The 26,303-nt window shown below is 42.7% G+C and overlaps 3 protein-coding genes and 1 long non-coding RNA gene across 9 annotated transcripts; 2 read left to right on the top strand and 2 right to left on the bottom strand.

The window, feature by feature from the left end:
• Positions 1 to 910: 910 nt before the first annotated feature.
• Positions 911 to 3,400, top strand: LOC112590289 (uncharacterized). Its single transcript, XR_003114098.1, has 3 exons — positions 911 to 941; positions 1,908 to 2,692; positions 3,296 to 3,400. It is a non-coding gene; the product is annotated as an uncharacterized LOC112590289 (long non-coding RNA).
• Positions 3,180 to 9,526, bottom strand: LOC105191328 (rabphilin-3A). Of its 6 annotated transcripts, XM_025306282.1 has the most exons (12): positions 8,121 to 9,132; positions 7,448 to 7,594; positions 7,015 to 7,225; positions 6,362 to 6,871; positions 5,623 to 6,131; positions 5,371 to 5,552; positions 4,989 to 5,248; positions 4,762 to 4,905; positions 4,191 to 4,614; positions 3,907 to 4,096; positions 3,604 to 3,830; positions 3,180 to 3,515 (listed from the first exon to the last, which is right to left on the bottom strand). In XM_025306282.1, exons 1-10 carry the CDS (start codon positions 8,312 to 8,314, stop codon positions 3,969 to 3,971), a joined length of 2,709 nt encoding a protein of 902 aa, XP_025162067.1. In that variant the 5' UTR covers positions 8,315 to 9,132; the 3' UTR covers positions 3,180 to 3,515; positions 3,604 to 3,830; positions 3,907 to 3,968. The 6 variants fall into 6 exon arrangements, with proteins under 6 accessions (XP_025162067.1, XP_025162069.1, XP_025162066.1 ...); XM_025306284.1 differs by lacking the exon at positions 8,121 to 9,132 and adding an exon at positions 9,139 to 9,526 and having other exon boundaries at positions 3,604 to 4,096; XM_025306281.1 differs by having other exon boundaries at positions 3,604 to 4,096.
• Positions 9,199 to 26,303, top strand: LOC105191327 (uncharacterized). The gene is made up of 8 exons (XM_025306373.1): positions 9,199 to 9,370; positions 10,527 to 14,797; positions 22,600 to 22,690; positions 23,027 to 23,191; positions 23,292 to 23,450; positions 23,766 to 23,927; positions 24,140 to 24,344; positions 26,072 to 26,303. The coding sequence occupies exons 2-8, from the start codon at positions 13,934 to 13,936 to the stop codon at positions 26,301 to 26,303; spliced, it is 1,878 nt and encodes a 625-aa protein (XP_025162158.1). The 5' UTR covers positions 9,199 to 9,370; positions 10,527 to 13,933.
• LOC105191326 (cytochrome P450 9e2) lies at positions 16,607 to 18,803 on the bottom strand. Its single transcript, XM_011154640.2, has one exon. The coding sequence runs from the start codon at positions 18,431 to 18,433 to the stop codon at positions 16,916 to 16,918; it is 1,518 nt and encodes a 505-aa protein (XP_011152942.1). The 5' UTR covers positions 18,434 to 18,803; the 3' UTR covers positions 16,607 to 16,915.

The raw sequence follows: 26,303 nt of genomic DNA, 5'->3' as shown, positions 1-26,303 counted from the left end.
ACACTTGAGTCGAGTTTTCGGGCTACCCAGGTAGAACAGAAAATCACGATGACATTAAAATGACATCAAAATGATGAGGAAAACTCTTTTTTTTCATCGTAGTCCGGTCATTTTCTTGTCATTTTGATGTCGTCATGACTTCTTCTTTTCTACTTAGGTATACTACATGGGCTGAAAAGTCTTTGGCCTGACATATAGATGGCACCACAAACTAAAAATCCTTATATTTCCTATAGAGTACCAACCTTAACTTAGATGCTGTAAATATTTCATGACATTTCGTTGACTCGTGTACAAGTTATAGCTTTCGAAGTGACGTTACCTCTGAATTTATCTTTACTATGGAAAAAAGTGAATTTCGTGTTTTGATTAAATATTGCTTCCTGATGGGAAAAAACACTGTTGAAGCAAAGGCATGGCTTGATAAATGTTACGGCACATCTGCCCCACCGAATTCAACCATCAAATATTGGTTTGCTGAGTTTCGTCGTAACCGTACGAGCACAAATGATGCACCACGTTCAGGAAGGCCAAATGAGGCAGTTACTCCAGAAAACATCCAGAAAATCAGTGAAATCGTGTTGAATGACCGCAAAATGAAATTGAGTGAGCTAGCTAACATCATAGGCATCTCAAAGGAACGCGTTGGTCATATAATTCATGAATATTTACACATGAAATATTTACAAATGAAAAAGCTTTGCGCGCGTTGGGTGCCGCGTTTTTTGACAATTGAGCAAAAAGCGGAACGTGTTCGACTTTCAAAGCAAAATCTGGCCCTGTTTAACCGCAATAAGAAGGAGTTTTTGCGTCGATTTGTCACAATGGATGAAACATGGATCCATCACTATACACCGGAGTCCAATCGGCAGTCAGCGGAGTGGTTATTGCCTGGTGAAAGCCGTCCGAAGCGCCCGAAGACACAACAATCAGCCGGCAAGGTTTTGACCAGTATTTTTTGGGATGCGCATAACATAATATACATTGATTATCTTGAACATGGTAAAACTATCAATAAAAAATATTACTGGAAAATATTACTGTACATTACTGGATCGATTGGACGACGAAGTCAAGGTCAAACGGCCACATTTGGCAAAGAAAAAATTTTTGTTTCACCAAGACAATGCTCCAGCTCACTCAGCTCGCGATAAATTAAAGAAATTGCGCTATGAATTGGTCCCGCATCCCCCGTATTCTCCAGACCTGGCCCCCAGCGACTATTTCCTTTTTCCCCGACTGAAGCAGTGGCTCGCTGGTAAAAGATTTTACTCGAATGAGGACGTCAAGTTGGAAACAAATGCCTATTTTGAGGGACATGTAATAGCCTAGTCGTTTTAGCAATTTTGTCGCACCGCGAAGTGAAGGGCATCACGTCGCTGCACGTGTGCTTATCTCGCCGCTCTTATGTCTCCGCACTACACCGCGTCTAAGCTTGTATCGATGTAGTCACTAAATTTAGTTAAAATATTTGCAATTAAAATTACATCTTATGAGACAGCAGAAATAACGCATATTGTAAATATGCGTAAAATAGTTTTAAGATAGAAGAGTCGAAAGATCTTTTGATATTTTTTATTATTAAGGTCGTTCGATTTTTTTTATTTAACGGCTATATCGAGCTCAGGCGCGGTGTGGCGCATAGATAAGCAAATGTGCAACGACACATTGTCCTTTCCCTCGCCGTGCAATGGCAACAGTTGCTAAAACGACTGGGTTGCGCTACAATTCGAGAACGGTTTCATTCCTATACGCTCCTCCTTTACCATCTTAGCGCACGCTTATTTATCCGATTTTTATAACTAATAACTTGATAATTATTGCAAATATCACAAAACAGCATGGGATCTTTTTATTTGCCTTAATCCGTTCTACCACTCCTACGAACTGTAGTACAATTTTTTTAGGACATCCCGTATAGAAGAAAACGTCTGGTAGCTGACATTCGTTGCGACATTCATTACTTTTCGGTATTCTCTTGCACTGATTTTACTAAATATTAAGATACATAAATATTATAGGGATTTATTAATTTTCATTAATTATTTATCAATTATTATTTATTATTTATTTTTTTAAATCTCTATGTGCGATATCATTTGATAAAATTTAACGCAGGAGTGTCGAATATAGGTCGAGCGCCGATGAACAAACACTTTGCTGTAAATATTTAGAAACAAAAATAAATAAAAATATGTACATACGCACTCTGCCTGTTTTTGGTGTCGATACTTTCCGATATTTTTTTCCCATTGTTCCGTATTTGTTATCATCTATGTTTTTTTCGAGCTATAGTTTTATATTCCTGCCATGATATCCCTAAGAGGGCGCTAGCGCACAGCAAGATTTTTCTGGTACGCTAAATTCCGTAAGACCAACGGTCTGTATTAGTATCTTGTCAGTGACGTTGCGGGCGAAGAAGATAGAGATATGATATCAAAGTCTTTTGTTCGATTCCGTGGCGGTTCCTGTAATTACGCATATTTTTGATCGTGGGAACTGCGTACGCGTTGTCCCTGTTTTTCTTTCACTTTCCTAACCGTTGACTGGCGTAAGAGAGAGTATAATAGCTCTGCTGCTCAGAGCCATTTATTGAAGTCAGAGTCAGAACCAGAGATAATATTTTATATATTTTTCTTGTGGAATTTCACGGTCTTATGATTAAGTCATGAAATTATGCATAATGGAAGAGGTAATATATGATACGTTTCTCATTATTCAACAAATCAATAATCATAGTGTATGAACATATAAACAACCCTAGCAGAATAATATCAATTGATCACTGGCCATTTTATTTGTTAATAATACTTTTTGCTAGGGCAATGAATACAATAAATGGGACATTGTTTACAAATTATGTTTATTATTATTGTATTAGAGAGAGAGAGAGAGAGAGAGAGAGAGAGACAATGTAATTAAAATCAGTTTTTTTAAGATCACTGGAATTATTGATAGTATACATCGTACACGCATATTCATGTAGTACGAATGTAGATTATTTGCAAAAAATAGTAACAAAAAGTCATATTATTTTTTTCTTTCTCTTCTATGTGATTTTGTATTTTATCTTACAAATGCCATTTTGTGCCCTTAAGATAATAGTATTTATTTAGATTTTTTGTTTTGTGATTCTTGTGCGCATACTTCTATCTTACTTCAGCTCTACATACCTTCAGTTGCTATTAATAAAACTTTATTCAGTATTGATATACACTTTGCATTAAAAATTTGCAAGATTTATGAAAATCTATAACACTGATTCTTTTTATAATAATGTTATATGTTTCCACAGGATTGACAAAGATCAGAAGAGGTGTAAGCAGTTCAAATATGATAACTCAGAGGAACCAATAACTGGCACTTACATCATGAGCTTTTTTTTTTTTTATATATAAAATCACTTCTAGAGTATCACATTTTGTATTTTGGCACATATTTTACCGTTGAAAGTTTACATGATCCATTCGTAATCCAATCACATAAGGAAGCTGAAACTCACGAATTTAATGTACCTAAAAAGATAATATATATATATTTTCATTAATTAAAAAAAAAATAATGTGTCAACATATATATTATACAGATGTAATATATTCATACTCTTGACTTCAAAAGTAAATTTTCTGGTTTAAAATCCCAATAGAGGTGATATTTCTGGAATGTGAGTAATCAAACACTTTCACAATGCAAATGATATAGAAATGATTAGTTCTCGTCGTCGAAGTGTCCGTTGTCCCTGAGAACGATCCACAATTTGTCATCCGAGCAAGGTTCCATCAGCATGTATTAATATGTTGTCACGTGTCACGTTACATTGCGATGATTTTCTATGATTTATACACAATTTGTATATCGTTACGCATTCTCTTATGTACGCGTAGTATGCATATTTGCATAATCTACCGATAGAGTCCGTGTGTCCCGTGCGTTTCGTTCAGTCCTGCTCCTCGAGCCTGATGAGGTCGTTATTCCATTGGCACGTTGATCTTCGCCAAGTTGTGCCACGCCAGGTGACGATGATCCGGAGAATTGATGGTTTCGATCCAGTGCCGCAAACGAGCACCCTTGCTGCCGCAACCCAGCATTAAGCCGCCTGGAATTTTGTCTCGATGTGAAGATAGAAAGTAATGGGAGAAGACTAAGGAGCGACAAGGAAAACTTGTCACTGATTGTAACGAATAGTATACCCATATAATTGTTCCTCTTGAGGAAGACTTTGTCCCAGACGGAGAGACACAGCGTCAACTTTGTCAGTTCCGTCGAGGCGATCGCGAAAGAGAACTCCTCATTCCATTCCGGGTTCATAGTTTTTCGCCTGATGCTCGTGCATTGCGAGCTGCGTTCGACTTTCTTCTTCGTGGTTATCTTCTTGGCAGTGGCACGCGCAATCGACGAGTCTGGGAGTTGCTGGCGAAGCTTATCGTTCGCATCCTCGACGAGGGCCAGTTTGACAAACGGATCGGAAAGATCGTCTTTGCCCATGGGAAGGAGATTTGCGGCACGGTGCACCGTAACTAATAGCGCTCTTCGACGCGTACAATAGTTGAGGCTCACCTGGATCACTCCACGGCAACTGAGACACATGCCCCAGGTATCCTCTTCGTTGTCTACCTGCGCAGCGGAATAATCGGGAAGGTCATTGTTAAGATTTGTATCGACCAATTCCGCAGAATCTGTCTCTGCTCATCTCTGAATTACATCAACATGTTCTCTCTCTCTCTCTCTCTCTTTTTGTTTAAGACAATTTGATGCACATACTTGATAGTGTTCCTGCAAAGAGACTTTGTAGTGCCTTGTTTCGTACGGCCGCAGTTCGTGCAGGGGGAATCTCGCCTCGCCCAGAAAGTCTTCGCCAAATGGATCCTCCTGGCTGATTAAGATATGTAACGCCTTGGTTGCGATCTAAGCACGGAAGACAGATTCCCAATATGAATCCGTGTGTGCAGTCGCGGTGCTTGTTGCTCGGTTATTGATCTTCTACTTACGTCTGTTTCTGACGTGCGATTGAAGTTCACCGTTTGATGAAACTCAGGGTTGAGCGTGCGGTGTACCGCTTTCGTTCGCACCAGTCTGCTCATCGTTGCCTTCTTCACGGGTAGTATATTCAATCTGCAGAAGGGATCAGCATAACCGTCGATGTCCATAGGCATCAGGCCGCTCGCACACTCCACCCTGCACCGGAGGCACTGGTCCGCTGGGTCATATCGCAGGAAGACCTCTAGGGTTCCGTAGTCTTGTCCTGTTTCTGTCTTCGGTACGGGAATTTGAGTTTTTTTTTTCTGTTGTGTACATTCAGTCGAACGACGTTACACTACACTAAGCTGTACGGTTCTTATTCTGTCGTAGTCACGAGACATGATCACTGACCTTGTGGGTACTCCGGAGTCTGGATCTTTGGCGACACGACTTGGCTGTTCTTTCGAGTGTCACCGGATGAGCTGTCCTGGTCCTGGCAGGACTTATTCCCGTTCCGTTCTGCATTTATCTCTAGGTGTTTATTCTCCTCTCGAACCTGTTCCGCCGACGTGGTCGTCAATGGCGTCTTTACTCTGCGAGATGAGATAAATTTGGGTAACTGCCATCCGCTCCAAGCCGCTTACTATCGTATTTATTACGTACCTTAGGGACTGTATCTTAGGGCCTCTGGATCGACTTAGATAGATGGATGTGTTTTTACTCGATTCCTCAACTGCCTCCACCTCGTCATTCTCAGCTTCGTTAGTCTTCTCGTCGTCCACAAAGGACACACGTTGCTGTAGCGGACTTCTACCGCTCACGGATGAACGAAGAGTACCTTTCGAGCCCGTGGGCGACAGTTGACCACCTTGGGACAGACAGGGCTTGTTCAACCTGTCGGGACCATTTTCGCGGTATCCTGAAGGTGAGGAACCGCTTGACTTGCCTCGGGGTGTACTCGGTGTTGACGAGGTGTTGCTCGGCACGGGGCTGGAGATGGTTGACTTGGTAGGAGTGCGGTTGTTCGGCAGATTTGTGGGCGAGATAGGATGGCCACGTGTCATCGAGAGTCGTCCAGTTTCATCATCCGACGAGGTGTCTTGCTGATCGGTCGACTCCGACGACTTGTTTTGACTTGTTTTGATCGCCCACGTCGACGTCCATCCGCGTTCCTACGCACAAGTTTGCGCCATTGAGTCGATGAAGAATACAAAAGTGTCTTCTTTTTAAAACCGCTTTGTAAAACCACTCATTATTGCGTTTCCCTTTCTTTTTTTTTTTTTTGATATTTCAGGACAAAGTTGTTGTTAAATATATATTTAACGCGAGACGCCACTGTGCGTTCTTCGAGATCTCGACGATCGGCACGACACTTCGAGTGTCGTTCACGGACTCCTCGTACCTTCTTCTTCGGTGGGATGAACTTGGGTATACTCTTGAAGAACCAGCCGCCGCTCCTCATCCACATCTCCCTGGTTTCCGCGCAGATGAGGCAGAGATACTTTCTGTGCGCGTTCCCATGGGACCATTGAATGATACGTTGACGGAACACGACCGCCTGTTCCTGGAGGAACCTGAAGGAACCTCGCGTGGATGCCTTGCTTCCCTCTTCGTCGGCGTTGCTGCTCCCCTCCAGCAGATTAGGCTTCGTGATCTCGATGCCGCACTTTTGGCACACGTATTTGCGACAGTCCTTGCAGAGGTTCCCGCTCGCCCCCAGCATGCCAAATTTGTCGCCGCAAAGGCCGCAGGAACAAACGCAACGGCCGTTCATACGGCAGCGTATACCACAGCCGCTTCTCTGCCTCGACGTGGCCGACGACACGTTCTGCTTCACATTCTTCAGCCTCTCAACGAGCCTGCCCACCCGCTTCTGCTCCGACAGATCCAGAGCTTCGTCCCGTTGTATCACCTGCAAAGAAACTCTCACTGTCGCTCCTGAATCACCGGATCGGTTTCGATCGGAAACTCTCTCTGTTCTCTCATTTTCCAAAGCTTGATCGAAGCCGCTCCCGTGATGCGTTCTTTGGACGCTTAGTCTCGTCATGTACTCACAGTTTCTTTTGTTCCCATTGAAGTATCAGTCAGAGAGTCGAGAGCTGAAACACGCGATTTGGATTTCACGAGATTTACCTGAATGATCATTTGTCGTTCGTTTTCGGTGAGCAAGGGAGGTTGTTGGGTGCTACGATTCACGGCAGTATTTGAATAATGAGGCCACAGGCATTCGAAGGATTTCGTTTTTTGGGACCATCCTTTGTTCAACCTAAGTATCATGCGAGAGATTCCATTACACATACACAATTCAACACGCGAAATAGCGCGAAAAGGATGAAATTTGAGAGGGGAGGGAGAGACAACTTCAGTCCCTAAACTTGCTTCCCGACTGACAAAAAGGAATGCGCGCGCGTATCTCTCTTCGGCATCGGTCACTCTAGAAGCGCGTCAGGTTTCGTCGAAATCGCAGGCGGACCCTTGGCGGACTCACCTAGCCCGGAACTTCAACTGTCGATCATCCGGGCAAACCCATCTGCCTCGTGACCAGGACATTTCGCTGCGGCTTATTCTGCATTTAGATTCGTCGATCTCCGGTGCGAGATGATCGGTGCGGTGATCCGGTGTGTCGTCAGAAAATCTGAAAATAAATCCGTAACACAGCGCGCGGAGAATCAAACCGCGGAATTGCTCGCTCGCGCGACAAGCGAAAATCCGTAGAAGCAGAGTCGCTGGGGTTTTCGCGGAAAATTCAATAAATCCGCGCGCCACCGCCGCCGCGGCGCGGCGTCTTGCTATCTGCTGCCATTGTTCGTCGCGCGTGCGGATCGTCATCGTACGGTTCACCGCGGTAAAGGGAACAAAGGAACTCTCTCGACGAAAGTGACTATATTTGCATCAGAATCGATATTTCCATGGTGCATACCTCGCGCACACGGCTCTAAGTCTCTTTTACACTCGTCTTATTAACGGCGGCGGCGCGCGCGCGAGCGCGGCGTTAAAAAAGGAACAAAGTCGCTGGAGAAGTGCTGGAGAGTTCGAAGAGTCGCTTTTGCGCGCGAGTGAGGACGAGAAGAACAAAAAGAGAAAGCGAAGACAAAGAGTCAGATGTATGAGATGGGATGTGGTGAGCGGCGGTGACGCCGCGACCTTTCACGCCGGTGTACCTTTTCGCGAGCAGTCTGTTTTCCTTGCTGTCGCGGCCGCCGCCGCGAATCAAACCCAAAGCCAAGCAAACGGACAAACCGCCCCTCCCCCGCAAAAAGGCGAAAGAAAGAACGCGCAAATAAATTGAACGTTGCCGGCCCTTTACTGATTGATCGATGACGCGCTCAATGTGTGACACGTATCGATATTGCATGCCGTTTGCGGTGCGTACTGTAAACCACCGCGCGCCCACATCACTTTATTAATAATAACAGAATAACCAAGCTCTCGTGGCCTCCTGCGCGCGCGATGCCTCATGTCGCTCATGCGTGTAGCTCGATCATAATTAAATAATTCAGCCCGCTCGATTAGCCCGTGTATATACATAAATCAGGCGGAACTCAGCTCGTAGCGCGAGCACACAAGCGCTTCCTTCCACCTTTCTCGATGACGTTGAAATCGACGCTCGGACGATTTGACGTTTACATAGCAACGTATAGCAGTCTGTGCAGCGTTTATCGATAACATATCGGCGACGTTGTTCCGCGAAAGCAGCAGGAAGCGATATGTCCCATATGTCCAGATATAACGCAGCTAGTGTGTTTACGATGTTTTCTAAATTTAGACGGGCTGTCGTCGAGCTGAGTCGTCAGCGAAGTCTCGAGAGCGTTGATTAAGGAGAAAAGGAGAAAGAAGGACGACGCACGACGCAGAAATAAAAGAACAATTTGCAAAGAGGCCCCTTCCTCCCCGTCCCCCCCATCACCACCACCACCAGGAGCCGACGACTCCTTCGGCAGAACGTATCACGCTTCGAGCGGCTGGGAACCAACTCCGGGGAACCCAATCACGCATTCTAACGCAATACGCACAGTCACAGGCACGCGCGCACGCTCGATAATTGACGAAAAAGAATGACGTTGGAACGATACGTGAGGGACGACGCGACGAGAATAAGAATGTGCGAAAGAGCGGAGAACGAAAAGAGCGAAGGAGGAAAAAGAGAGGAGGAAGTGGGGTCTCATGTGTGGGACTCACGTTGCGATCCGTCGTCTGTAACACAAGCCGCAACTGGCGGTGCCCGACGTTGGCGCGCTCCCCGTCAATTAGCCGTTGTGCTAATTAACATGCGTCGCCCCCGATTGTTCCTCGTTGCTGCTCGGGCGATCGCACAGGTAGTCGTCGTCGTCGTCGTTCAGGCTGACGAGCGCTGGTCGTCACAAGCGCGGCCGCAACGAGCTATCACGTCGTGTCGTCATCCAGCCAACAAGTGGGTGCTGACTGCTGGGTGCTGCTATTGTACTTGCTACTTATACCTTAGTAACTGGGCTCCTATGCGCGAGACTACTCGGTATCAGCGAATGGTGGTAAAATGCGCGGGCGGGAGGGTGGAGGGTGGAGGTAGCGTGGGTGGAAAGTTGGCGAGTAAGAGAGAGAGAGAGAGAGAGAGAGAGAGAGAGCTGCCCTAACTCGTGCGATCCGCAGGGATGTATCAAACGAAGCCATCGAGCGCGCAGAGAGGAGAGACGCGAAAGAGAAAGTGGCGGGAGATGGTGTCGATCGTGGCGGGGACAGCAAGGGTGGCGACAGCGAAGGGACGATTGCGGGGTGGCAGAGCCGAGGAATCGAGCGCAACAGGCGTGGGGACGCATGTGCCGTTTCAGCTCTCCACTCTCTCTCTCTCCCTCTCTCTCTCTCCCTCTCTCTCTCTCTCTCTCTCTCTCTCTCTCTCTCTCTCTCCCTCTCTCCCTCTCTCTCTCTCCCTCTCTCTCTCTCCCTCTCTCTCTCTCTCCCTCTCTCTCTCTCTCTCCCCCTCTCTCTCTCTCTCTCTCTCTCTCTCTCTCTCTGTCTCTCTGTCTCTCTCTCTTGTAATTAGAACTATTCGCGCGCCCGCTTTTCAATGTATCAGCCGTGGCTAGATAATCGTGCAAATTGAACGGCGCGTGGTACCGAGGAAGTAGGACAATACGGAGACAATACGGAGGATTCCTTGTACAAGGCGCCACCGTTCTCTCCCTCGTCCCTCTGGAATTGGATCGCTTATTTTGTAAAATAACATTAAAATAATAATAGTAAATAAATAGTAAATAAAAGTAAAATAATAATATGCGCGTAGCAGTCTCCAACAGATGAGAAAGTAGACGCATTTTCGTTGCTTTCAGTTGGAAAAGCATTTCTATCGTCTTCGTGATTCGCTGATATTCCATAAAACTTTTTCCCTTTCGTATATGTGTTCGAATGACTAATGTGTGTACCATTGGCCACTCGTGGTCATTCCCTAAAATTGGGAGATCCTTTCTCTTTTGGATAACAGAGATACAAATGAATAGTCCGTATCGATCGACTGAACGAAATACAAATAAGGATTTCCTGTACGTCATACGCAGTCATTGTATAAATTGCAATCACGTTTGTGATTGTTGCAGGCAAAGTGGCTCGCGAACGACATCATGCCGCCGCCGTGCCGCACCGATCGAGGTAAACAGGTGTCCTTGTGCTATATTGCAATTATTGACGTGTTGCGCTTCGCAGTTGCCGCAATAGTCTGGACCCCGGCGAGAGGGTGGACGATCAGGATAAACTCGACGGGCCTACGTGATTCTAGGTCACCGGCGAAAAGTATCGCCAAGACGTGCGCTTCGATTTTACCACGTGGCCGTTCAAGGACTCCCCTTAACACCTTGTATGGTGGCATCAGGTCGAAAAAGTTCTTGCCGGGACTGTATCCGTCCCGAGGGACATCAGGCTTGGATGAGGCTTTGCCAGTCAGGCAGAACGAAAAGGGAAAGAAGGGATAGATCGCGACGCACGAGTGTGACGGTACGACAGGGAAATCATGAAATAAATTAATCATACGTTATTTTGCGTAACACTATGTTGACCTATTTTTTCTCTGTAACTCAAATATCTACGTACGGAATAATAAATGCTACTTTTACAATGGCTATCAGATCAAGAGGACATCTTCTCTACGATATTTTTGTCGGAGCGATAGTTATGTTGTCCGGGATTGTCAGACAAATTTCTTTTATTCATTGACATATAATAATACATTTAATTGTAAAAGAGATATATCCGCGTAGAGTAGAGTATACGTTTCCTCTTTGAATGAAATTTGACACACATCCAGAGGGTAACCTTAAACCTTAGAGTAATCTTAGGGTAAAATTATAAACAACACGTATCTTATGCTGGGTGAAATGTGTAAGTGTTGAGCGGTTTTCATTAAAATTGTTAATGTTCTCATAAAAACTATAGACGTAGCATAGACACACACGAAAAATCTATTTTACCGACGTTGAGAATGAGTACGGCTAAATAGTTCCACGTTTGAATGAAAATGGCCACAGATGGCGCATCGAACAGCAGTCTGCATTGAGCGCTTTATATAATGTATATCGAAATGCGTTCTATATATATTGTATTTCTTTACCTGTCAAGATTTTGAAACTTTATTGCGAGAATAAATATTATTGAACAAAAATTAATACACGACACTACGTGTGTGATCGGCACGATAAAATTAAACAAGATCAACCTGCTCGCTGTTCAATTATTAATACCCTTCATGATGTAGCGTGGAAATGTACGTGTATTCCAACGATTCCAACATACCCAGACAGCACAATGTCCAAAACTGGGACATAAGACGTCTTTAAGACGTCTTTAAGACGACTTAAAGATGTCTTATTTTCAGACATCTTAAAGACGACTTAAAGATGTCTTAAAGACGTCTTATGTCCCAGTTTTGGACATATGTGCTGTCTGGGATAGTATTTATCATAGAATCTATCTATCTATCTATCTGTTTGTGCATTCTACTTCTGTCATTCTACGTCTTCACGAAATTATTCATACGATCTTGCGCCATATGCTTCGCTCAGACTTTTCTTTAGACACCGTTTGCCATTATTTTAGCTTTCGTCGCAACTATAATTACCACGCAAGACCACAAACGATATAGCTCGCAGTACCGAAGATACTGCGTTCCAAAATATATCGAAAATATGTATCTTATACTCACTAGACTGCCGTTTTATGATTTTCAATCTTGCGCAAATATATGCAAATGTACAGTAATGTATAAGAGTGAAGATCGTACAACCCCCTGACCCCAGACAGCACAAACCTCCAAAGGTACGTCTTCAGGACGACCCCCGGAAGTATCTACCTAGACATCTTAAAGATGTCTGAAGGACATCTTATGTCCCGGTTTCGGACATTGTAGTGCTGTCTGGGTAAGATCACATTGTTAACGCAATGATAATGGTATCGCTCCCGATTCTGAAAATTTAATCACTCAACAATGTCTTGCGTACCCTAGCTGTGTGTAGCTGGAAAAAATATTCCATTAAAGGATTACGAATGTGCTCGATACGAATGGTGTTTAAATACTGACCCACCTCGTCGACCTTGACTGAAAAGTACATAGAAGGTCTCGCAAAGGGTGGCGCAGCGGTTATGGTTCCCGTTATTGGCCGAGTAAATGGAATTCAGGTAACTTATAGTGGGCACGATTTACGACGACGGGATAGATGTGAGCAAACAGAGCGGTTGGCCGCGCAGTGGCTTCGTTCTTTCCACGGAGTCACACGGTTAAGCGCTTGGGTGTGGTGGATACCGATGGCATGGAAGAAAACCTGACGACCCAAGAAGGAAAAAAAAAACACATTGTGCGCTCGTTCTGACTGCGCTAAGATGCCAGCTGAAGCTAACGGAATATTTCGATGAGGCGTGCTTGTTCGCAGTCGAACCGTTCTTCATCGGAAAATTTCTCCCTTCGGAAGCGGAAAACGTAAAACGCGCGTATATACATTTTAGTGCTGCAAAATTGTGTACGCGATATTCACGCGATGGCAACTTTAATCGTTTGCATCTTGAAAATGATGATGACTTACGGCGGCAAGTACGGATTTGTATCAATCAGCTTTTCGTGCTCTTCGCCTGTCATTCTTGCGCGGGCCTGTTTTATAGAAATATAATTTTAATAACATCGATCATTTTCTTATCTCTCTCTCAGGGTGTAACATCAGACTTTGGATTTGGACTCGGAATGGCTCAAGACACTTTCCAGATAGATATTTGAACGCGATTTTGCGATGATAATAACACGTTGTGTGCTATTTGGGTTATTAGTACGCGCAAAGTTTAGCTTGGACCCATGTTCGGTTTCATTCATGACGAACGCCTCATTCCTCGAAGATGGATAAAGGGATACGTCTTTGCTGTTTTTATCCCAATATTTCGGAATTAATAGACAAAACGTATGGTAAAATAATGTCCCCTTCTCTTCTGCCGTCGCAGATGTATTTGCTGGATAGCGTTTGGCGTCGGCGTCGGCGTCGGCGTCGGCGTCGGCGACCTAGACGTCATGATCTACAAGGCGCATGCGGAGGAACTTTTCGGCCGACACGGGGGTGCTTTTGCATAGAAGACCGCACTCCGAGTTTACCAAACGCTGCTTGGCCATCGCATGAAGCGCATATTTTCCGATCAGCACCTCGCGGCGCTTCCATTGAGCTGCCGAAGTACGACTCTCTCTTCTCGACTCAACCAAGATTAATCGGCGGAGCTTTGTTTGTTTGCAAAATTTCACAAATTCGCAACCGTGCGATTTCACTGGACGGTAAGTCGTAATATCTGATAATTTAGTCAAAATCCAAATCCGCTCGGCTCGTCCAATCTTCAACGACGTCGGATCCATGAATGTCTAGTGTAGCGAGTCTAACAACTTTGCAAGGTACATCCAGTGCGAATAAACGCATGAAGCTGTAGTTAAGCTCAGCGGATTCAACAAATTTTCAGAACAAGAAGCGCCGAAGCCTCCGGAACTATGTTCAGTCTCCGGAAGAGAGGTGGCTTGAGTATCAGTCAGATACCTACGTCGATTGGCGATTTGTCGCGACTTCCGAGGTCACCTTATCGGGAAGTGATCACCGTACGTCCGAATAACTCAGAGATGGAAATGACGGAGCAACTGGAACCTTTGGACAGCTCCACGTCCCTCTGCTTCCTCTTGGACTTTTTCCACATGTACTACATACCGCTTATCATCTTACTGGGCTTCGTGGGCAATCTCTTGTCATGCGTGGTTTTCCTGAAGACGCAGCTGAGAACACGCAGCTCCAGCTATTACTTGGCTGCGTTGTCCATCGCCGATTCCGGCTTCCTGGTGACGCTGTTTCTGGTATGGCTCAACAGCACGGTCGGCTGGCAGGTGTTCAACAAGGAAGGCTGGTGCGAGACGCTGGTCTACGTCAGCGCGGTTTGCAGCTCGCTCAGCATTTGGCTCATTGTCGCCTTCACCGTGGAGAGGTACATCGCCTTTCGGTATCCATTACATCGGCCGTACATATGCACCGTCGAGCGGGCCAAGTCGATCACCCTGGTGCTGGTGCTGGTCGCCATGCTCCTCCACATGTACGCCTTCTTCTTTGCTGGGGTGGTGAAGAGCGAGGACGGCGACGAATATTGCGACCTGAAGATCGAGCACCTGGAAGCCATGCGGATCATCAGCATCGTCGATAGCATTATCAGCCTGATCGCGCCGATCGTGGGCATCATCGTGATGAATACTATGATCGTGAAGAATCTGCTGTTATTCCGCAGACTGCTCGCGCGGAACCGCGCAGGCCCTACCAACACCGAGAGCGAACATAATGACGTCAATGACCACGCTTATGTCAATGACATCCCGGTGAGTATCGTTTGCGTGACTCTTCAGTCCCCGCGGGTTGCGCCCGCGAGGATATGTGTATAAAGGTGTATGGTGTTTGGCGCACAGCTTCTCTTATTCGCGATTATATAAATTATGATGGCACATTCGGATTATATTCGGTTACCGCCACTTGACAATGCTACGACAACTTGACAATGAACAGTGAAATTTGTGCAATCGATGCATCTTTATAGACCAGAGCTGGAGACGATCTGCACATTTCGGGCGAAATTTAAGAGGTGACACCCACCGTCCCCCTTCCCCCTGCCGTCGCTCCGCGCTCAGCGGCCGAGACGATGATCGCGGTATGTTCAGGTCCGTTCCTGTATAAAAAATTAGTTGGAGCGCACCCTTGCGTTATATTATCGTTAAAACTTTTTCCTCGTTTAATAATCATTTTAAAATATATATGTTTATGCATTATTTATATATATACATATATATATATATATATATATATATAAAACACATAAACATATATATTTTAAAGTGATTATTAAACGAGGAAGAGACTTTAATGATAATATGACGCGAGGGCGATGCTCCAGCTGATTTCTTATACAGCGACGGATCTGAACGCACCGCGATCGTCGCCTCGACCGCTAAGCGCGGAGCGATGGCACACTAGGAAAAGTGTATTGTTGCGTGAACCAAAATTTTGTTGTAACAACAAAATAATTTGGTTAAAATATGCCCAACAAAACTGCTTAGTTCCTGCAAACAAATATCTTGTTTAACCTTACGGTTCGTTCGTATAACGTAATACTTTTGTTATAGCAACCAAAAAGCTTCAACTATATGAATTTCGTTAAAAAATACTATAATTTTTTCTTAATATATAAAATCTAAATTTTAGTGCACAGAAAGACAAAATAGTACCCATCGGGCATTATTTTAGTTTATGTAAAATAATATTTCGTTATTATGTAATTCCTAACGGATAAAATAACTAAAATGCTTAATTTTTATATATGAAGTCTAAGAACAAAATCAATTGGTCCAGAGAACGAAGCAGAAAAATATATTTAGTTGAGACAACTAAATATCTTGTTATATAAAACAAGATATTTGGTTGCTATTAAAAAATGCCTCAACTAAACTAGTTTTGTTAAGCAATTTTGTTAAGCTACAGACTTGAGCGCGAACGCGCATGAGGCAAGCTGAGGCTTGCACACCGAATGCCTCGGATTGAAAATTGAAGTCTCCGCATGAGAACGCATGAGGCAAGTCGAGGTTAACTGTTCGACTTTGCTCCGGTCGTTCGGAGTCAGCAGTTTTCTGTTCTTAATTTTTCGTGTCGTGCGCGGCTATCTTCCGTACGCGTGCTCGAGAGTGCGTCCTGACCGAGCACGAATGATCTTCGACGGACCGACAGCGCTCGGCTCAGTCCGAGCTCGTGCGCGGTGAGTCATCCGAGGCAATCTGCCGCGCCTCGGACCAACGTCCACACTTGCATGCTCATGCGGCCTCGGCTCATGCCTCATGCGCGTTCGTGCTCAAGTCTGTATCCAGCTTTAGAGATACGTACTCAATTTTTTTTTGCCTAGTGCAGGGGGGCGGTAAGTGTTACCTCTTGAATTTCGCCCGAAATGTGCAGATCATCTCCAGCTCTGTTACAGACCATGCCTGCTTGATTCACTGCTTGATTTATAATTATCTAGCAATCTAGACGTTGCTCAATATTGTGATATGTGACGTTACGTGTGTTATTTGTTGAGGAAAAATGAGAGACAGGAGGGATAAATAAATAAACAACCCCAGTTAGGATAGGATTTTTGTCCTAAGTATTGGTACTTTTTTTCTTCTACGGCGAGCGTTGGATACGCGCAGTCTTTTTATTAAAAAATCACATGATGAAAATGACTGAGAACACAGACACGGTTCACATATCAAGAAAAAAAGAACATTTCGAACTATATATTTGATAGTTTAAAATTAATTTTCTTCTTCGTGTGTCGTTCAAATGTTCATTCTCGCGTCTCTTAAACATTCTTTATCAGATTTAATCAAGTTCATGATTGAAGCGTTACAGTTTGTTTTATGTTTAAAGCAAATATTACAAAACTTATAATTTATCTTTGTCCCTTCATCCGTTCATCAGTACTCATCGCGCAGCGGAGATTGTCGATTCCTGGCTCGTATTTTCAACCAAAAGCCACCATCTATCATCGTGAGGAACGTTTTCTTGTTCAGTACAATGGGGATTTTAGTTTTGGCGTCGGGTTCGAGATCACATCGCCATAGAATGTGGAATAGCATCACTTTCATCTCTATTAGAGCGAATCTGTTGCCTATGCAGGTTCTAGGTCCAATACCGAACGGCATGTAAACCGAATTGTCCATGTGGCCGTTCAGAAATCTATCTGGATCGAACTTGTTCGGCTCCGGGAAGTACTTGGGATCACGATGCAGCGGGTAACTCGGGAACCAGATGCTCTCTCCAGGTTTCACAGTGACTGGTTTGCCGCCTGGAGTCGGCGGCGGTAATACAAACTCATTGACGCATATTCTGTCAATGAAGCCTCCTAACGGATACAATCTCAGACACTCGTTTATCACGGCATCCATATATTTCAGGCTATTTATAGCCTCGTAAGTGGGTTTTCCGCCGTTCTCCTTGAGAACTTGGTCAATTTCGGTTCTCAGTTTGCTCTGAATATCAGGGTTGACCGCGACCTCGTGCGCTAAGAAGCTCATTACCGTTGCCACGGTGTCAAATCCAGCGACGAAGAAGACGAACGCCTGAGCGGTCATCTCGTCGATGTCGAACATTCGTCTGTTATTATTGTCTTTGGTTTCCATCAGCAGTTGAATTACGTCCGGGCGTGTGATACCCTTCTCCTCTCTGACGCTCACTGTCTTGCTGACAATCTCTTTAAAGAAGTTCTCGACCTCCTTACTGAATACTTGTACTCTGAAGAACTTGGCGAAATTTGGAAAGTGTATATTCAGAAAAAATTTAAAAGATAAACTGGTTTCGAAATTTACGCAATTCCTGCCCATGACATAAAATTCGTTATTCGGGTATTTAAACGAGTCCACGTTGATGCCGAAGGCGCATGTGGCTACCACGTCGTTGGTATATTTGCTCATTTCTTCCTTCACGTTCACCGTTGTGTTGACCTTGTTATTGACCATGTGATTGCTGAAGTTGTCGGCGCACTCGCACATTAGTTGGAACATCATCTTCATTTTAGTGGACGAGAAGGCTGGACTGATAATCTTCCGCATCTCGCGCCAACGATCGCCTCGTAGGCTGAATATGTTTCTGCTGGCCATCGGATCGAGCTCTTTGTTTACGAAACTATTGTGATCGCAGAAGTTGTTAAAGTTCTTGATGGCGACCGATGTAATAAGTTCCGGGTCGCGTATTATAAAGGTCGGCGTCATAAAATTGTAAAAGCCGTAGTACTTTGTGTTAGGGAAGCGTTTGTACAGTCTTTCCATATTCTCCATCATGGACATGCGTTGAAAGAAAAAGGGCGCCATATTGCCTAAGAAGAAGTATGGGCGTTCATGTGGAACATTCACTTTCTCGAAACGTGTCATTTTCATGATGTTGTATAGACAAAAACACACCATGAAGACCGCGATAAGCAGGACTGTGGGCTCCATTGTGATATTAATTTCCGGATCCCAGAAGAAGGGATCCCGGATCTCGGATGAAGAAAAGAAACGTTATTATTCTCAACGTAGTTTCCTTGAATCTGTCGTTTCCGTTCGTTTTTCCTTCCTCGTATTCAGTTATGAAACATTATTTACACTTTTACAGCATTTCCAGATCCGCTGACCTTTGTAGTTGCCAATTTTATCTCCTTCGTAAATTAGAAACAATCACGGTACGCGCGACCACACAGATCGACGTTAAACTTTTGAGAAATTGCAGTCACGAATTTCGCTTCACTAATGAGCTACAGTAACGATTAAGAATAATTCTCTTCTCTTCACAGAAACGAGTTTTATATAGAGATACAGAAACGTAGTTATCAACGTAGTGAATGATCTGTAAGTGAGACGCATGATATGCACAAGCTGTAAATATTAAAAGTTACAGTTGTCAAAACATGATAAATTCGTATGTGAGAGTGTCTCACATACGAATTTACGTAGGAAAGTTTCTTGAGATGCATTGCTACATCACTTGGAACATATCACTTGTGGTTAACTAGAGGATACTATGTAATATTTTATTAGCAGATGCTATTCGCGAAATGTCCGTTAATAAAACCTTTTACACATTTAGAGAAATGTTTGATTGAATGAACTAATTTTCTGGCAAAGTATAAGCAACTCAGAAATTTTGTTTAAAAATGTCAGAGTTTTGTTTGTAAGCTCGGTAAATATTTAGAAGTACACAGTCATCTCCGATTTTAATGAGACTAGGCTCATTCGTCGCGTTTTTGCACGAGAAACAACTTTTTCTTGTGGCAAAATCGTCGCTCAGTTTCGCGAAGCGAGATATGAAGCGCTAAAGCAAATCATAATTCAGGTTAGGAAAGCTGTTATATCGATGAACTTTGGCGACATAAACATGCCTCGTAACTAATTCCGAGTGTTCCGTGACCTTGATGTTGACATATCTAAACACCGATTTGTGATATCATTGCTCAGCAATACATACGTCGCCTAGGAAGTGCGTGTCGTACATTATTCCTGCCAATAATAGCAATTTCTTAATACGACATAAACATGCCTCGTAACTAACATAAACTTCCTGAGTAATATGCAAAAATTTTAGTCCGTGCTCACTGTTCGTTAAAAAGTTATTAACAAATGAAGTTAGTGATAAGAGTTTGTATCGAGCATGTGTACACACACACACACACACACACACACCGAAGGGGGCGTGCGTGGGGCCTTCGGCCCCCTCCTGCACTCCCCTCGAGGGTCAACGGGTGCAACTCACTTCATGTGGAAAGTCGCAATAAGTCGCAAACTCACATGTGACTTTCCATATGAAGCGAGTTTCACCCGTTAATCCTCGAGGGAGGGGTGCGGGTTGGGGGCCAAAGGCCTCTCCGCACGCCCCCTTCGGTGTGTGTGTACACATGCTCGATGCAAACTCTTATCACTAACTTCATTTGTTAATAACTTTTTAACGAACAGTGAGCACGGACTAAAATTTTTGCATATTACTCAGGAAGTTTGTGTTAGTTACGAGGCATGTTTATGTCGCCAAAGTTCATCGATATAACAGCTTTCCTAACTTGAATTATGATCTGCTTTAACGCTTCATGTCTCGCTTCGCGGAACTGAGAGACGATTTTGCCACAGGAAAAAGTTGTCTCTCGTGCAAAAACGCGTCGAATGAGTCTAGTCTCATTAAAATCGGAGCTGACTGTATACTTCTAAATATTTACCATAAGCTCTTCAAAAATTTTAATAGTTTGAACTGAATTTTGATAACGTTAACCGAAATTTTTCATATTGTCCATATTTTATCAGAAAATTGTTCCATTCAACTAAGTATCGTTTTTCGTGCGTATTCGTGTTTCGCATATACATCTGTGTGTTAGTAAATGTACTGCTAATTGTTGTTGCATATACACTGATGAAAAAAGTATTTAGAATGGCGATTTTTCTTTGCAACATTTCAAAATGTAATACTCTTGTATCACTTACAATATTCCTATAATTTAATCAATCAATTAATATATCATTAATTTAATAATTTGTATATAAGACAGCATATAAATGTTATTAATAGCGAATTATTCCAAACGTGTATCTAGCGGAAAACAATATAGGCGAAAATGAAATAAAATAAGAGCATTTATTAAGAAAAATATAATGTTAAAAACCAATAAGTACGTTTGACTCCAAGACTTGTAGTAAACGACTTCGATTATTACATTTCTGCCATGCATGATTTCCAATTAAAAGTCTAGGAATCGTGACGTAAATCTTTGATCGATTAAACTCACAACTTATGCAATATCTATGTTATGTCAACTTTATATGCGACCGCTAATCAGACATTATAAATTATAAAACGAAATATGTATTTAACATAATACACAGTCTGTCCCAGATCCAATGAGACTGGTCTAAAAAAAATACAAAGCGTTTATTATTTTGATTTTTTATTCTTGTTTATTCAAAATAGTCTCCTTCTGAGTCAATACAGCGCTGGAAACGTTCAATAAATTTTTCGAAACATTGTTTATACTCATCGGCTGGAATGGCCTTTAGTATGGCGGTCGAAGTCTTTTGGATGACCGGGATGGTATCGAAACGATTTCCTTTCATCGGCAATTTCAGTTTGGGAAATAGCCAGAAATCGCACGGAGCCAATCAGGTGAATACGGTGGATGATCGATAACAATGATGCCTTTTTTGGTCAAGAATTCACGTACCATGATGGCTTTGTGCGATGGTGCATTATCGTGCAACCTTCCGTTTGCCCAAATCTTCGGTCAAAATTCGATAGACTGTTTTTCGGTATCCCAGTTTCCTCTTCGATGAGTCTCGCAGACACACAGCGGTCGCTTCGAAGAATTTCTTTGACTTTCTCGATGTTTTCTTCATTGCGAGTGGTTTTTGGCGGCGGTACTCGGTCATCGTCTGCAAGGTCCTCACGACCGTCACGGAATCGGCCAAACCAACGGAAAACCTGCGCACGGGACATGCATTCATCCCCGTACACATTTTTTATCGTTTCGTACGTTTCTGCACCACTTTTACCCAATTTAAAACATGTTCCATGTTGGTTTTTCGACCGACGTACACAAAGTGACTTTACATAAAATGTCAAACCACAGTGAAATATCAACCAAATTCGCTCAAATTTTGAGGTTAAGTAGATGAAGGATCGAACATTCACCTACCATCATTCACTCATAGATATCGCTGCGCTAAGAACTTTGATGGAACCAGTCTCATCGTATCTGGGATAGACTGTATATTTCTTTGTCCAGCTCATGCATCACTTACTACATATCTGATCAATTGCGTCGTTTCTTGATTTATATTTTACATTTCGTCATCTTGAAAATTTTTCTTGATTACTTATGTCATTATTTATGTTGTATTATTAAATGTCATTATTATGTTGTATTTATTAAAGTATGTAGTAAAGTAAATGTATTAAAGCTTTTTGTCATGAAATTTTCCACTAGCTTTTGCATTTTCTACATAGCATATTAAATTTCAACTTGATTGACTATGTAGGAAATTTTCTTGAATTATTTCTTGCTATACTAGTATGTAATCAATTCTGTTACGTTTGCAAGATTATGCAAGATTACTGTCGCAAACGATATACGAGGTTAGGTTATGTATTATCAATATGTCAATGCAAGACGCCAACTACACAGGATGTTCCCTGTATAAACATCTCTTACGATACTGCGGTTTGTGGAAAATTCTTTATCGTTAGTCATGTCATTTCATATTTACTTGGTATCTGCATTTTTTCCGCGCAAATACATGTGTAAATATTATTACGTGATTACGTGATATGTTTCATCTGAATCAATTTTTACATTGAAGATTACTCGATGATGTACAGATCTAACTTTAATTACCTCAGGGATTTACTTTTTTGAACCAGAGAAGCAACACGAGACAAGAGAGAGGAGATTTAAACATTTTTATTAAATTTACTTAAAATTTACTTTATTATACGTGAATGCAAACGTGTAGAATGATTTCGTTGAGAAACATCTCGTTATCTTGTCATTGTGAAGCGTGCTCTCGGGATAAAAAAAGTGAAACACGTCGAAAGTCTTGATCAGTCTAGATTCAGCATAAACAATATATATTGTACTTGTAATTTTCAGACCGTTCACGCTCGCATTAATAGACGCCGCGACATAGATCCAGTTTCATTCCCCGATGAGGACAGAAACGAAAGAGCTTTCGAGCCGACAGGTGAGTTGGTTGCTTTATCGTGATACAAGACTAACACGTTTGTTATTAACGTCGCACATGTGTAATAGTAAACAATTTGTTCCGTGTTCTCATTATGAAACAAAGCATGTCGCACATAATTATGTAAAAGAAATAAATAATTTGTGTTGTCATATGTAAAAAAAGAAGTTACCAAAACTCTGGAATAACATCTGAATAACGAACGTGTTGCACCGTTCTTTTGTTTCTTGTTTTTTCCAGAGTATATTAACTAACGAAATTAAGTGTGCAGATAGAAGGAATACTTATGTGTAAGTCTATTTGAAAAGAAGACTTTGTCAAACAAAACGTTCACAGAAATCGAACGTCCGCGGACGTATGTGTCAACTCCTGTTCGGCCGATTCGTTTGTCGCTCCCGCCGTCGTCGATCCCTTCGTCCACTAGGCGATACGGCTGCGTATGGCCCGGACCGGAGTACCTTGTCGAGGAGAAAGAGGATGAGAATGTTTTCGAATCGATTGGTAAGTGGGTCTGTCGCGACGTGAGATACTCAAGTCTCCGTCTCGTTGGAATTTTTCTTCCGAAGAAGTGGAGTAACGCAATTTGTTTCGCGTTTCGTAGAAATCGCGAGTCCGTTGAGGACTCCGTCATCTCCTTCTCTTCCGATTCGTTCGTCGCTCCAGCCGTCGATTCCTTCATCGGCGAAACGATACGACTGCGTATGGCTCGGATCATGGTACGCTCTTCAAGAGGAGAGCGACAGATATTTCGAATCGATGGGTGGGTTAGTCTGCTGAGATTGAAGTCCCTCGCTGAAGAGTGCACTTTAGATTTTGTACATACACGTACATACACACTTCTTCTTATGAAATGCTTAGGAACAACATACAATGGCCAACTATATATTAATCCTTCCACTGTCCACAAGCGTGCTATCTTTAGTTCGCACCAACGAGAGTCGAGCTCGAGCGAGGATCGAATGTTTGTGGCACAGGCAGATGTAGTCTTCGCAGCCTCTCGTGGAGCGCTTAATTTATGTGCATATAAGTCTGTATTTTAGAAAAATTCAAGCAAGAAACAATTTGTCTCTCGCAGATATCGGGAATTCGAAGTACGTGTCAGCTCCCACACCGCCGCCAAGTCATTCGCCGTCCCCGAAGATGAGCCACATATACTCCAACCAATGGGACAACGTTTGGATGAGGCCGACGCGCATGGTTGACAAGGAGGAGGACGAAAATGTTCTCGAATTTATAGGTAAGTTGTAAGGTTTACTGAAACTTCAAGATTCAAGATCTCTCGATGAAGGGGATAGCGAGCTTTGATGAAGAAAATCCTACGGATATGGGGTGGAAAATATTCTTGTGTAATGGAAAATCACAAATCCACACGATGACATCGTGTTGCGTATGCGTATGCGTGCGTGTTTCGAAAAGTTAAAGCAAAACAATTTGTCTCTGACTTTACAGAATTCCCGTCGATGCCAGAACGTCAGCCGGAATGCCGAGCGGAACGACAACGTCCCATTCCTGAGTTGCCACCTTCGCTGCCCCAACGCACGAGTCACCATCGAAGTTCAAATATCACGGAGTCGCATCATTTCTCAGGCCACCAAAGCACCACCAAGGTGCTCTTATTGATCAGCACTGTGTTTATAGTACTGAATTTACCCAGGTGAGCAATGCATCGATATCTCTGTCTTTACCTTGCAAGATAAACTTTTCGCGAATTCTTGGACTAAAGCTGAAACTAGAACATCATCGTCATCATCATGGGTATACATCACGCTGCGGTTAAGGTTTCAACCTTTACATATTTCTTTACTTTGTTCTATCTCTCCTCTATGTCTTTAGTTATTCATTCTACTTCTTTTCAACTTCCGTACTTATTTCTTTACTTTTAAGAGGGGAACCTGGTTTAGGAGGCTAAAAGAAAGGGGATTTTTATGAATTTTTTTTATTGACAATAATGCACTTGAGGTTTCTAAAACTTTCACAATATTTAACTGCTTATTTAAGGATGTAAAAGAAATTTTTATATTGTAAAATAATTGCAAAATGGCGCCGTGATGTATCTCTAATCTAAAGAGCGCCAACCGAGTTGCCAATCTGCGGGAAATATGACAGATGGTGGAATATGACGCAATATGACAGATCGAAATTGTACCAGTGAAGAAGGATATTGCCTCAGACAATTACATTTACTGAATTTAATAATGAATCGGTATTCAAAATTGACCTGTCGCGTCAGTTTTTCTCAGATTAGGAAGTTGGTCTTCCAAAAGATTATTATCCGTCAGTATCCGAGCGGAAGATGTAATGATATTCTGACACATCTTGATAAGATATAGATATAGATATCTTATATAATTAATATCCTTGGAAGTTTACAATAAACCTTCTTAAAAATCTTACAAGTAAAACACATTACAATAATAATAATAATAATAATAAAGTGCGACAAACGCATGATATTTTGACTTCCAACTTCAGTTTCGTAATTAGAGGCCCCAGAAACCTCCAGATACCAAAATTGGTTTGAATCAGCCATCTTTTTACAATTTCGGTCCGCCATCTTGAATTTTGTAATTTTATCTTCAGATCAAGTAATCAGCGACGTTAAAAATCCCTTACTGACTGGTTCAATGAAAGACAAGTTTGACGGAAATCACATGTAATATGTACAAAAGGTTGAAATAGTGCTTTCATGTTCAGGGATCAAGGAGTGATTTTCACCCTTAAAATGCGTTGTCAGCCGATATAAAAAAAACACGTGTTCAATATTTTTCAATGTTCTACGTGCGTGCCAAATTTCATTGGAATCGGTGAATGACAGTTGGGTAGTGTTACTTGTCAGAGTAATAGTTAGTATAAGTCTTGCGTTATTCAGACAAACATCTGCCGAGTATTAACCAAATGATGTCATATTTATACACCTATTCTGTTGGCTGAGGAATCATATTCAAATCCCCTAATAGCATGATCATGCGCATAGAGCAACACCACACTTTTTGCACTGCCAAACAGTTTCACTTGATGTTCACCTGATGTCACCTCTTTACATTAGAATACATACAAACGACATCTATAACGGAATAACAGAATTACATGCATTTATTCAGAGCACTGTAGCATTGCGACCTGAGGTCGTCATATGATTCGAATGGGTTAAATCCGGACAAAAGGAACGCTCCGGCCGAGCGCTCGTATACCTGCGCGACGCTGACTCACCATGTGTTCTATAACTTTTAAAATATTTCGAATTGGGCTCTGAAACTTTGGGAATATATTCATGAATAGTTTAACTACCAATTAAGCCAAAAAAAAAAACAAAATTCGAAAATCTTGACCTTATAAACCAGGTTCCCCGCTTAACTTATAAACGACTCATCTCATTTTCAGTTACATCATCCGTCTATGCGTGTTCTTTCTCACCTTGGCGGAGAAGGAGACGCCGGCCCTGCTGTGGTGCCTGCAACAGCTATTCATGCTGCCTTATTACACCAACTTTAGCATCAACTTCCTTTTATATGCAATGTACGGCGTCGCCTTTCGTAGTTGTCTGCGAACGATATTGCGCAAGGCTACCAAGTGTATGAGAAAGCACCATAGTAATCGAAACCGGTTTTTGTAA

Source organism: Harpegnathos saltator, unplaced genomic scaffold (assembly GCF_003227715.2).
Source record: "Harpegnathos saltator strain DR-91 unplaced genomic scaffold, Hsal_v8.6 scaffold774, whole genome shotgun sequence".
Lineage (NCBI taxonomy): Eukaryota > Metazoa > Arthropoda > Insecta > Hymenoptera > Formicidae > Harpegnathos > Harpegnathos saltator.
Note: the sequence above shows the minus strand (reverse complement) of the source record. Positions and strands in the feature narration are given on the sequence as shown.